At 35.7% G+C, this 14,093-nt stretch overlaps 2 protein-coding genes across 4 annotated transcripts in view; one reads left to right on the forward strand and one right to left on the reverse strand.

Annotated features, from left to right (window-relative positions):
- Positions 1-14,093, reverse strand: part of CSMD3 (CUB and Sushi multiple domains 3) — a gene marked incomplete at its 5' end in the record, with an annotated part of 1,086,230 nt that overhangs the window by 241,506 nt on the left and 830,631 nt on the right. The gene's annotated exons all lie outside the window — the stretch shown is intronic.
- On the forward strand, positions 2,686-3,029 carry LOC307065460 (small ubiquitin-related modifier 2-like; the record flags this gene model as incomplete). Its single annotated transcript, XM_079722287.1, has 2 exons — positions 2,686-2,827; positions 2,944-3,029. 2 exons carry the CDS (start codon positions 2,686-2,688, stop codon positions 3,027-3,029), a joined length of 228 nt encoding a protein of 75 aa, XP_079578413.1.

The raw sequence follows: 14,093 nt of genomic DNA on the forward strand, positions 1-14,093 counted from the left end.
ATTAATGACAGTACTCTGTGACTTGAGAAAAAGAGCTGAAGAAGACTGAAAATACATAGGTTTAGGCTTTATGCTGGGAATTTATTGGAGTTAATGCCTGATTTTCCTTTTAAAGAGAGCTGAATGCAGTGGTGTGTTAGGTGGCTTGAGAAGAGTCATGACAGTTTGAAAAGTTCAAAACGTTTGATGGATTTCTGGCCAAAGCTTAAAGATACAGCAATATATTTAAAACACACACATACAAAGCAAACAGTGAGTTGTACTGAGTTGGGTGGCTAATGAATGTTCTACCTTTTTTCCTTTTAATGTTCTATAAAATGGTAATAAATAGTTAGAATTAAACATAGTAAAATTAGAACTCCCGAGAACACCAAGTTGACAATGATGATAATAACCAAAGAAGCACTGCTCTCATCTCTCATTATTGTTTGAGATTAGTCAGGTGTATTCTTATTTCAGCACTGATAACTTTATTCAACTGATAATAGTACTGATGAGAGAATCACTCAAGAATAAGCAGCATGTTTTATGTTAATTTTCTTTCTGATTTTAAGGTGCTCCAAAATGACAATACTTTGAATGTACGTGACAAAAGCTCTTACTTTTATATTTTGAAAGAATGAATAGAAATGAGAGCTTCTGACTCAAGTTCAGCTTTGTGACTTAGTTATGAACATTCTGCCATTCTACATTACTATGCATCTGATAGCCTCAATATGTTTTGAATATTTTATTTTGCATAATGGACTTTTGGGACAGCTCTTGTTAAAAATCTCATTTAAAAATATGAAGTTTTTTAACCACTAATGAATATATACAAGGTTGTAGTATAATCACAGCTCTTTATGGTAACTAATATTATGTTAGTTTTTGTTATTTGTACTGGTAGCAATAATTTTACATTTTTTCTGGTCAGTGCTTACAGCATGGCCTAATTTATAGTCAATTATGTTGCATATTGTGGTGACTGACAATATTTTATGCAGTATGTAAATAAGGGAAAATTCACTATGCTGTGAGGTACACATATATTGTAATCTGTTTTATGTTTATAAAAATCTAAATGGAATAATGACTAAGCCAGGCCAGCTTTACTAATTCATGTAATGTTCGTTCCTAGAAGCTTTCTGTATTCTTTCTCCCTGTTTTAATTTCATTTTATTGGCTAGTACAGAAAAGGTCAGCCGTTATCTTTCTGGCTCTGTTAACAATCAGTAGAAGATAAAAGCAAGACAGGACTTTTAATTCTATGCTTATTTTTGCCATTTGACTATACCTGTGGGCCTTTTGTCAAACTGGCTATGTTTTTCTAAACAGCCTATATCCATTGTAATGCAAAGAACTCACCTGTTCTTGATTATAACTTATGTGATACATATGATTACTCTTAAATCTCTATTTTAATAGCATTTTTGTAGAACACATGTATTATGAGAAGAAATGGTGCTGTGATTAAGTAAGTTTAGGAAATACATGGGTAAAATAAATAGGCTTCTATGCTATGAGACTTAACTGAGACTTTAGTAAGGTTTGTGGAATATCATACTTGTTCTTACAAACTTGTTTGATCATGGAGGCTCTCTTTCATCTCACAGGACCAATGTTCCTCAGAACATACTTTTCGAAATGCCAAACTGCTAATTCTAAAATGTGCTATCGCTTTGACAATAATTCTAACATTTATATTGTTTGCTGTAATTATGATTTCACAGCACTAAAGAATTGTGTTTTATGTATACATATAAAACCTAAGTGTTTTTTTTGTTTTGTTTTTTTGTTTTTTTGCAGTATGCGGGCCTCTCTCACCGTTGTGGCCTCTCCCGTTGCGGAGCACAGCCTCCGGACACGCAGGCTCAGCGGCCATGGCTCACGGGCCCAGCCGCTCCGTGGCATGTGGGATCTTCCCGAACTGGGGCACGAACCCGTGTCCCCTGCATCAGCAGGCAGACTCTCAACCACTGCGCCACCAGGGAAGCCCAAAACCTAAGTATTTTAAACACTTAAAATGTCAAACTTAGCCTAATATAAAATGCCATTATTCTATTTTGTAACAATTTTTTATTGAGGTATAGTGAATTTACAGTGTTGTGTCTGTTTCAGACGTAGACAAAGTGATTCATCCACACACACACACACACACACATATATATATATATATATATTTTTTTTTTCCCCTGACTCTTAGAGTTCAATATATCACTGATTTGTTGCTCGTACTCTCCTGTAGCTTTTCAGCCTCTCTCTCTCCTCTGCCACTGTAAGTGCTGCAAACCGGACTCCCAACAGTTTCCATATGGGCTCTTTCAACAGACTCCCAGTTCCACTCATCCCCACAAGTTCTTACCACAGCTAGTGATTTTTCTAACACATAATAAGTCTTATAATGTTTCTTTTCTCTTCCTAGAACAGTTCTGACACACAGTACATTCTCCATAAAGGTCTGTTGGAAGATTAAATGAACTACGCTTGCCAAGACCATGCTACTATAAAATGGTGTTCCACAGTCAGCACATAACACAAACATTTCACTTGGTTGAAATTACCCCATAAATTGACTTGAATGCAAGACAATCAAGATATACCCTCTCCTGCTTCTGCCGCTCCTGGTGCTGCTTGTGTGCTCGTTCCTTTCGGACCTGGTACCTCTTTTGTGAAGTGGCAGCTGAAGAGACTCCGGCGCTCGCCATGGCCAACGAAAAGCCCACGGAAGGAGTCAAGACTGAGAACAACGATCATATTAATTTGAAGGTGGAGGGGCAGGATGGTTCTGTGGTGCAGTTTAAGAGTAAGAGGCATATGCCACTTAGTAAACTAATGAAAGCCTCCTGTGAACACAGGGTTTGTCAATGAGGCAGATCAAATTCTGATTTGATGGGCAGCCAATCAGTGAAACAGACACATCTGCAGAGGTGCCCAAGGTTGTTTTATATTCAAAATTACCAGTTTTTAGAAAGAATTTTTCATGGTTGGAAATGGAGGATGAAGATACAATTGATGTGTTCTGGCAGCAGACAGGAGGTGTCTACTAAAAAGTGAACCTGCTACTTTACTCCAGAATTCTGTTCCTCCAGACCAAGAAGACATTCTAAATTAGAAAACCACAATTAGGTTCCACCACATCCTTACCACTACAGTACAGTTTTCTCTACTCTTTCATTTTCCCCACCCCCATTCCTTTATTGTACCTAAAGTAACTGATATATGTGTACAAGCATATTGCATTTTTTTAAACTAAATGGCCAATGGTATGTTTTGATTGACATCAAATGGAGTTGGGATGGAGAAAAATACCGGTTCTGTGAAAATACCCCCTTTTCTCCATCAGTGGCATGCTCATTCAGTTCTTATCTTTATATTCCAGTAAGTTATTTTGCTCTTACTGTTTTTTTTTTTTTTAAAGAACAACATAAAAATCCTTGCATACCTTGCCTGATTGGAGAATTTTAATGTTTTTCACTTATTTGTCTTTAAGTAAGGATGTTACTCTAAAATAAATAAATCCTAGATAGTTTTCCCTTCAAGTCAAGCGTCTTGCTGTTTAAATAAACTTCCTGTTTAAAATGGGAAAAAAAAAAAGATATACCCTCCCAATAAATCCATGTAAGCCTATTTTTTTTTTTTTTTCTTTCTGGGATTGAAATCTTTGCTGTTTCTCTGATTACCAGGAATCACTGTTGCTTTATATTTAGAGACACTATTTTGTGTAAGATATGTATCTTTAAACATTAGAAATATATTTAATCATAAGATTTTTACAATCTGAGAGCCAGTCACATGGACACTGAGTTCCACTGAGGGAATGGCAAACTCATACCTACCATTTCACAGTAGCAAATCCTTGCTAACATTTTTTTTTTAAGATGTTGGGGGGTAGGAGTTTATTAATTAATTAATTTATTTTTCCTGTGTTGGGTCTCCGTTTCTGTGCAAGGACTTTCTCTAGTTGTGGCAAGCGGGGGGCCACTCTTCATCGCGGTGCGTGTGCCTCTCACAATCGCGGCCTCTCCCCTTGAGGAGCACAGGCTCCAGACGCGCAGGCTCAGTAGCTGTGGCTCACGGGCCTAGTTGCTCCGCGGCATGTGGGATCCTCCCAGACCAGGGCTCGAACCCGTGTCCCCTGCATTAGCAGGCAGACTCTCAACGACTGCGCCACCAGGGAAGCCCCTTGCTAACATTTTATCAGTCTGTAGCATACCCTCATTGAGGGAGCAAAATCACCCACGCAGTTTAATTTTGTATTATTTTCCTTGTTCCCTCTTTTCCTGGTTTTTTTTTTTTTTTTTAAATCCTCTTTTGGATGAATTTGTATGGTTTGATTTGTACAAGTAAAATATGCCCATGCTGGAACTATACTGTATATACTTGTGTTACTCCTGAACTATGATGTGGTGATACAACAGACAGATGTGGTTATCTCTAGGAAAATCAGAAGATGAGACTGAAATTAAATGTTAAGGCTGCTAGTGCAATAAAAAGGACTTCCCACCTATGGTTTGATCATGTGTGTGGGATGGAGGAAGAGGACTGAAGAAGAAGAGCTGAGATACCTTCCCACTGAAGGTAGGAAGAACAGAAGAATCTCAAATCACTTACATGGAAGAGGTACTTCTTAAATGTCCAGAGACTTTATATTATGTACACTGCAGCCTTAAGCTACTCACAACTTCAAATCTCTCTTTTCACTTGTGTAATGTATAATTTATTATCAAATATACTCTATAATGAAAGTTATTATATAATGTATAAATTTTTCTCTGAAAGCAAGTTAGGTACTCTCAAAAGTGATGAATTCTTGCAGGTCACAAAAGAGCAATATGGTATATTAAATAGATAATTTACTAGATGTCACCTGTGACTCCTTCAGGTTGAAAGAATTGCTGTACTTTACAAAACTGCTGGTCCACTTCTAGTAAATTACCTATGCTCTGATATAGCCCAATTGAATATCACAAATCATAAATCCTGGTATAGAATGTGTTTGAAAGCTGTATCTCTCATGGAGTCTTTTTTTTTTTTAAGAGAAGGACTTTCATAACCCCCTGTGATATGAATTTGTAATACAGACAGCTGTTATTCTCAGTATTGACTTTAAGATTAAAATTATTACTGCTTTTTTCTCTCCTTTGTTCAAAACCTTCATCTTAGCAAAAATACCTAACTATTCAGCCATTCATTTCATGTGCCTCTTCATGTTTCCTATATAAGTAAACACACTTCATTTTGTATATCTGCCTTAGATAATAAACCTCACATAAGGCTATTTTATCACAATGGTAATAAATATTACTTTAAATTATAAACTATTACTCTAAGTCACATTTATTTTACTCTTCATTTTCCTCTGCACTATCTTTGATACATTCAAATTATGTATCTGGAAAACTAAGGATAATATTGCGAAGGATAATAAGCAATAATAATATTACTAAAAATAGTAATAAAAATATTGCTAAGGATAATAATAAAAAATACTGCTAAGGATAATAATAATAATAATAGCAATAATAATAATAAATAGTTTTCTATTGTTTCATCTGTTCACTGAAAAGAAAATGAGCAAAAAATCAGTCTTCATAACTTGTGAATTAATTTTGTGTTCTAATTCCGCACTCCTGTTTAACACACAAAAAAAATCCATCTTAACATTATAATCAGTGGTTTATAAACCATTTTAATGACTCAGTAAGTCAACTTAGTACAATATGAGCTTCTATATCTTGTCACCTCACCTCACTAATTGCCTAGACTCATTCATCTGCTTTTGCTGGCTAGGATAACATTCCCTTCACCCTTCAGTGCTCTATGAGCTGTGTTCTCCATCACAGAGTACATTCTTTGAAAAAGAAGAGTTCATTCTGTGACAAAGGTCTATGAATAGATATGTTCCTTTGATAGATCTCCCATGTTACCATATACAAATTCTACTAAAACTAATGGTCTCATGGGTGTTAGTAGTTTATCTATGATACCTACGTCACTAATTTTTAACCTCATTTTCAAGATTGAGATAAAATTTACATACCATAAAATTCACCCTTTTGAAGTGTACAATTGAGTATCTTTTTAGCATATTCACAAAGTTGTGTAACCAACCCCACTATCTAATGTGAGAATATTTTTGTCATCCCCAAAGAATTCCTATACTAATTAGCAGTCACTTCCCATATGCTCCACTCCCAAGACCCTAGAAATCACTAATCAATGATTTGTAGGAAACTGTGTATGGGAAGGCAAGTTCTTAAAATGATTTTAATCAAATTATTAGTGCATTTTTAAAACTACAATCCCTTTTCATTGCTTACTTTATTTCTTTGTCATTGATTGTTAGTGATAACTGTCTTTTATTATTAAAAAATTACTTAAGACAGCTAACATATTAGTATAAAGTAAGTTTAGAGAGAAAAAAAGAAACCTGTAACAATTTTTTAACTCCTACCTGATCTTCTCACAAACACTGCTTTCTCAGGAAAGTTTCTTCCCTGTCTCCAGACTAGCTCAGAAGCCCCCATCATACAGCATTCCATCAATTAGTCTCAGGACATTGAATACAACTTGTAATTATATATATATATATATATATATATATATATATATATATATTTGTATGGCTCTTTGATTAAGGTCTGTTTCTATCTCTTGACTCCATGATAGATTAAGTCAAAGTTTCCATGTCTTTTTTTTTTTTTTTTTTTTTTGCGGTACACAGGCCTTTCACTGTTGTGGCCTCTCCTGTTGTGGAGCACAGGCTCCGGACGCGCAGGCGCAGTGGCCATGGCTCACGGGTCTAGCCGCTCCGCGGCATGTGGGATCTTCCCGAACCGGGCCATGAACCCGTGTCCCCTGCTTCGGCAGGCGGACTCTCAACCACTGCGCCACCAGGGAAGCCCCCATGTCTTTTTTGCACACTGTTTATAACTCTGGAGCCTAGTGTAGTGTTTGTGTTTATAATGGACTTCTAATAAATATACACCATAAATATTAGGAAGAATAAAATATACATTAATATCTTGCTGTTGACTAAATGCACAGCATGTAAAACTCATAGATTTTTCAAACCCTTTTTTTAGGGTAGCACAACAAATGCAATATAAAACCCAAAGCTTTGGAATCAGAAAGGTGTAGTTTTGAATTCCAGCTTCACTATTTACTGACTGAGTAGTCTCTCTTACTGAAGAGAAGAAAATTCAAACTGGAACTGAAACAGGAGGTGTCTGTTCCATCTGGCATACGATGTGGTCTTAGATGAAATGAATTAAGAAACTCTCCTGACCTACTCCAGAATCTCTTGGAGGCAATAAAATGAGGCTTTCATAAACGCCTTAGGAAGATAAACTAACGTCACCAATCCCAAAAGGAATACAAAACTTAGAGAAAGCGCAGGAGGAACTTGCCTGGTGTTTCTACCAAAACTTTTCCCTTGAGAGAGACAGGGATGCCTTTTAGTGGCCCTACCCAGGGCATTGTTGCCCTCTAAGGGGAGCTCATGGTTTTCTTTTTCCTCTCCTCTTAATTTTCCCTAAGGATAAAGAGCAAAGTACTCTATCCCAAAGGAAGAGGAACCTACAACTTCGATTCAGCTGTATTCTCACGGGTTGGGTGGCTTTGCTGTGCCCAGCTATTGATGGTCAGTGTGGGTGAGGTCCTCTACTTCTCTGGATTCTTTATCCTTTAGAAATAGCGGGGAAACAAGAGCTAACAGTACTAGTGAAAGGGAGAAGAAATCCTCTCATCTTCCCCCTTTTCTTATAATTCAGGTGTTTCTTTCCCTTGTTCCATAAATTTGGATAGGTAAAGATATCTATATTTTCATTAGACCCTAACTAATTTTTTATAATTTTAACATATCCTTTAATTTCAAATGTAAGCAACAAATTACATTAGCATTAGAAGTAAATGGGACTTTGTTGCCAAATCACATTTTTTTAATATTATATATAATTGTTGCAGATACCTCAAAATATTGTTTATGCTCATCACTACTAAAAATTATAGTAGGTACTAGAGTCTTGCTGCTGGAACTTCTAATTTAAGGCATTAATTAAGAAGTACATATATTAGTACATCAAAAATGTGTTTTTTCAATTATAGATTTTATGTACTTTGATAACTGTATTTCAATATTATTGGTTTTTCTTTCAAGCCTACATGATTTATTTTACTTTGTACATTTAAAAAGATGTTTCTAAGGTCCATAGGCTTCATCAGAGTACACACACACACACACACACACATACACACACACACACACATACACACACACAAAAGGAACCTCTACTATTCTAATTAGATTCCTCCCAAACAACCTGTCCTTGTGATTTTCTATCTACTCTTTTTCTTAAGGAAGATTGGTTCAGAGACTGTTGCTTTGGCCTAAGAAGATCTGGAAAATATTAGTTGCATTGGAGGACCCCTTCTTTTCTGCTCTTTTGTCTCCTTTCCTAATAGGACTGATAAATTCTTCCCAGCATCAGAAAGGTCCTAAAACTCAGGTTTGGAACTTTGGGAGAAATACCTAGTCTTAGAGTTGACTTATGCTTGAAGTTATTTAGAACCATAGCCTAAATATGGTTCAGATTTACTAACTAACTCTCCCATGTGGCTCAATCTAACTCACTCAATGTGTTTTGGGGTTAGGAACCAACTTCCCTGTTGCTCAGAGAGCTCTATTTTGTCACCTTTGATGTATATATCTCCCTCAAGAATCTTGGAATGAATGGTTCACTGGTTAAAGTATAAGTATAAAATGAAATTTTCTGCTTTTAATAAAGGGAAGGGAAGCAGTAATCTCCCTCTCCCTTCTTTTACAGTGTCTCTTTGAAAACACAGTAGACCAATCTTTTCATTTTACTGTCAAGGCTTCCAGCCATCTGACCTTTGAAACTATAAACACATACTTCTGAAATTAACTCAGAGTTCTTACAAGGTATACTCACAAGGTACAAGAGAAAAGGTACACCAATTTGTCTCTCAAGGAGATAAAAGAAATGTTATTTGTTCTTTCTTTACTGCATACATTTGTGTGAGATTCTGTCTTGTCTTTATGGTATCTTTCACAGACTGCCTGCAATGTGAATTGTATTCCAGATATGCTTATTCAATTAAAAAATTGCTTCCTTTATCTTCTAGGTTTTGTGGAATGAACTTTGTTAGCAGACTTTTTGTTTCCCCAATAGAAGAAAAGATTTGGCTATCTTTAGATCTTTTGTCCTATTACCATAATACAATTTGAATCTCACCATGACTTCTAATAGTTACTGTTACACGCTTTGCTTTCTTCATCTGTAAGGAGAGAATTGCTGGGTTGATTCAACTTTCTGTATAATTTTTTTTTCTTATTTTTCTGAAAAAACTGGCAATACATTAGGAAGGCATATTTGAGGTCTGACTTAAATATAGACTAGATGGTAGTGGAGAAGGGGGGAATCTTAATATGATGAGAGGCCATGCAACTACCCATCTGGAGACATGGTGTAGTGACTGAGATGCCAAAAGCACGGAAAATAAAAATGCTTTAGATATGAGCTCCAAGTCTCTGGTCACAAGAAAATATGCTCTGAATTATAGGTATTGATTTGCACTTGAATTGCTTGTCACATGGGCAACTCTATATATGGTATGCTCCAGAGTCCAATCCAGCAGGGATTTATTAATAACAATGTTAATGATTCTCTAAAGGAGCACGCAGGAGGCCAGCTGGAATGATAATGTATGTAAGAGTGCCTGAAAACTAGCAGGTGCTCAATAACATCAGCTTCCCTTCCCATTTCCTTTCGTATACGTTTCCTCCTATCATATGAAAACGAAATGTGCTTTGGTTTTATCCCAATACTACCTTAACTTTTTTCAACACAGAATGTATTACACTTCTTTGTAGAACATGGTTCTGACAAGTAATTTGTGTATTATGTCTGTGAACAAAATTCCTATGTGTAGCTGATTAAAGGCAGATATTTGATGATACTTTAAAACAATTTAACTCTAGGCCTTGTTTCATGAATCTTTCATCTACATGCTTTAGTTATATCACATACTTAAATGAAATCAAATGCTAAATGGCTTAGTATATTAGACTAGAAAATCTCTATATGCATTTATAATGGAATGGGGTCTAGACTCATTTTACATCTCAAAAAAATTTTGTAAACCTCAAGGATATTTGAAATAAGGAATTAGCCCAAGGCAAATTATGCCATTTAAACAGAAGATCTGGAATAAAAGTTCAATTATTTAATTATTCATAAAAAATATGGTTTAATTAAAAGTAGGTCATATGAGGTTACTAATGAGAGATAACTCTAAAGTTGGAAAGCTATAATCACAAAATGAACTATTTATTTCTTTGTTTCAAAACTTTCTCTTCAGTTGCTAGGGTAAGAGAGCTCTCCTTTTAAAAGCTTTTATCATTTCACATGCAGTTGGAAGTTGAACAAACAGTGGTGTCAGATGACTACTGGATGTCTAAGTTTAACATAGTTGTTTTCATGCACTTTGATCAGTCGTACAGGTCATTGGCGATTCAGTTAATTTTTTTCCAGAATCCAGGATTTATGTTAACATGAGCAAAACAAAGGTATTAAAAATAACGTTGCAGATTTAAAAGAGAACTGAGTTAATGACTATATCTATTAAGGCATGTGTATTCTGTGCAGAGCTGTATTTCAAATGAAATGCAAAAATCCATTTCAGGTGAACACTTTTATATCAGTTATTGGTAGGAATTTACCTTTTCTTAATTCTCATACCTAGCCTAAAGGAAGATTACAGAAATAAGTGGAGAATCCAAAATCTCACACTTATTCCTGGTGCCATGTATTCATTCATGAAGCATTTAAACAACTAGTACGTTGGTTAAGAGCCAGGCACTCTTAGGCTCTAGAGATATAAAAAGATCAATAGAAGGTCATTTGTAGAATTGCCCAGCCTACCTTTAGGGCAGTGATTAAGAGCATGGACTCCTAAACAAGACTGCTAGGCAAGTAGGACTCTGAGCAGCTACCTGAATCTTTGTCTTGGTTTCCTCATGTGTAAAATGAGAATTTTAGTAGTCCCTAATTCTTGGGGCTGTGGTGAGATATAAAATAATATGTATATAAAACTTCAAACTGTGTTCAATACAGATAAGCTATTATCTCCACCCCATGCACACTTTGCCTATTGAGCTGCTTGAAATTCTACCAACATTCCTGTTTACTCTTGCTTCTACATTTTTATATACGCTGAACCCTAGGTGTGAAATATACTATCTCCTCATGCCTTGTGTCTCACCTGGTTCCTTCTTAATTACACTTTTAAGACTCAGTTCATGTATCACTTTCATAAGGAAGACTTCTCCGATCTCTCTTTGTAACTAGGTCAGAGGCATCTCCATGCTGCTCTTAACGATACTCTACTTTTATTTCTAGCAATGTACCTTATCTGTCTGTATCTCATCAGATTGTAAACTCTTCAGGGGGAAGGACTATATTGAATTCATGTCTTTATCCCTAATAGTTAGTATAGGACCAGGTATATAGATACACCTAAACACCTGAGAAAAAAGGAATGAATGATACTCTCTCTTTAGAATAATTGGCAAACTAGTGATTCTTTAACAGTCAAAATATGTTTATTCTTAGAGTCTTATCATTATAATTATATACTATTTGGGTGCTCACTGTAGGCTACAGCAATAGAAAAGATCAAGAACATTGCATTGGTCCAGTTACAGAATAAAAAATCATGGCAATGTACAGCATGGTGATGTAGTTAATACTACTGTATTGCATACATAAAAGTTGCCAAGAGAATAGATCTTAAAAGTCCTCATCACAAGAAAAAAAAATTGTATATACGTATGGTGACAAATATTAACTAGATGTACTGTGGTGATCATTTTACAATACATATAAATATAAAACCATTATTTGTATACCTGAAACTAGTTTAATGTTACATGTCAATTATGCCTCAATCAATCAATCAACAAAATTACTGCATTGGTACTATGGCCAGTATTCCCAAATTTAATGATTTACACATCAGAGATATCTTTACCCAGGATATACTGTTTCAATTTTAGATACATTGATTTCATCCTGGGAGCTTTGGGGAGTCAGGAGAAAGTAAATAGAAATGGCTTTTCTACTAAAAAGACAAGTGATCATATGCCTACAAGAAGTGAAAAAGCTAGCCAGCCAGAGAGCTGGGGAAAAAGCTTTAGGCAGAAAGGACAAGGAGTGCAAAAGCCCTGAGGCAGAAGTGTGATGAGTGCTTTGAAGAACCATCCAGGAGGCCAATGTGGCTCAAAGAATAAAGTAAAAAAGGAAAATATTTAGAGAGGTCAGGTTGTATATAGGTAGATTAAGTAGAGCTTTATATTATATGATCTTTGGCATTTATTCAGATTTAGGAAGCACTGATAGATTTTTTTTTTTTTCCAGTACACGGGGCTCTCACTGTTGTGGCCTCTCCCATTATGGAGCACAGGCTCCGGACGCTCAGGCTCAGCGGCCATGGCTCACGGGCCCAGCCGCTCCGCGGCATGTGGGATCTTCCCGGACCGGGGCACGAACCCGTGTCCCCTGCATCGGCAGGCGGACTCCCAACCACTGCGCCACCAGGGAAGCCCACTGATAGATTTTGAGTAAATGTGTGATATAATGTGACGTATGGTTTAAAGATTACTTTGCTGTGTTCAGAAGAGACTGCATAGGGAAACAAGAAAATGAGAGAAACTAGTTAGGAGAGAGGTTAAGAGGTAAGAGATGACTGGTGCCCTAGATCAGGGTAGAGATGTATTTATATAAACAAATGGAATACCATTAGGTGAAATAAATCAAGTAATGAATATTAAGGGGAAATATGGATTCTGTCATCATTGTGTTTTAATACATTTACCTAATATTGAATCAGATCATGGATAAGAATGCTATATGACTTCTCTTTTAATCCAGTATGTCTATAGATAAAATATCTCAGGGTTTCAACAGATATGAAAAGTATGAAAAATAAGAAGAAAAGAAATTATTTTCCAAACACAATTTTTTTTTATCACAAAGTGAATTGCAGATACAGATATCCTGTTCTGCCATCATTTAATATATGTGACATGCTCATGAGATCAACTGCAGGATTTCTCAACATTGAGAAGGACCTACCACAGGATGCTATCATTTTGGATCTACTTCTGACAAATATAATCTCTCAGTGTCCAACATAAGCTCTTAAAAATATTTTCTTCAGATTTAAAATGTACACTTAATCCTGAACCATGATAAAAATCTATCTTCTGAAACCGACTGACTCTGTAAGTTCTTAGGGTCCGGATCAGGTAAAATAATTTGACTAAGAGCCTTCTTGTATAAATTAATGTCCTGCATGTTAAAGAATAATATGTAGCCCAAGACTTCATGAGCTTATGGTGTTCTGGGGGAGCACTAAAGCAACATTACAAGAAATAACTTAAATAAATAAATAGATAAATAAATAAATAAACTTTTCCTTATTTTGGCACTTAAGCATCACAGTCTAATAGCCAACTCCCTACTCATGTACTCTGCAACAAAGGCTACCAGTCAGTCAAAATTTCCTGCTCCCATTATCAGAGACTTTTGTCAGGATTGCTTCTATGGAGTAAGACTTGGCATGAAAAGCAGCAAAGACTGGCAACCTAATTCTCAAACATTGATGGAATTACAAATAGAGGTATAAGCAAATTAATACATGACAAAGGCAATTACTAGAATAACCAAAAATAATATAACTGAAACACTGAAGAGAGGAGCTGCAGATGTGACATAACTGTTTATCTTTTATATCAGGGAATCAATAGATATTGTCTAATATTGGTAAATCAAGGAATAGAGCTTCATGTTATGCAGAGTCACAGAGAGGGCCATCAGAGAAATTAAAATAGAAATTATTAGAAAACTCAGCTGAGGAATAGGAGAATAGAGAGGGGTAGGGCAGATGAACATTGGTTTATATTGCTTTAAATGGTACGCTTCTCTGTATTCTTTTCTTAGTTATCATATTCACATTTTACTTTGATTAAAAAATACAAAATTTATCTTAAAAGGAATTTATGCTTATAAAGAACAAACCCTTTTAGCTCT

This window comes from Hyperoodon ampullatus, assembly GCF_949752795.1.
Source record: "Hyperoodon ampullatus genome assembly, chromosome: 17".
Classification (NCBI taxonomy): Eukaryota; Metazoa; Chordata; class Mammalia; order Artiodactyla; family Ziphiidae; genus Hyperoodon; species Hyperoodon ampullatus.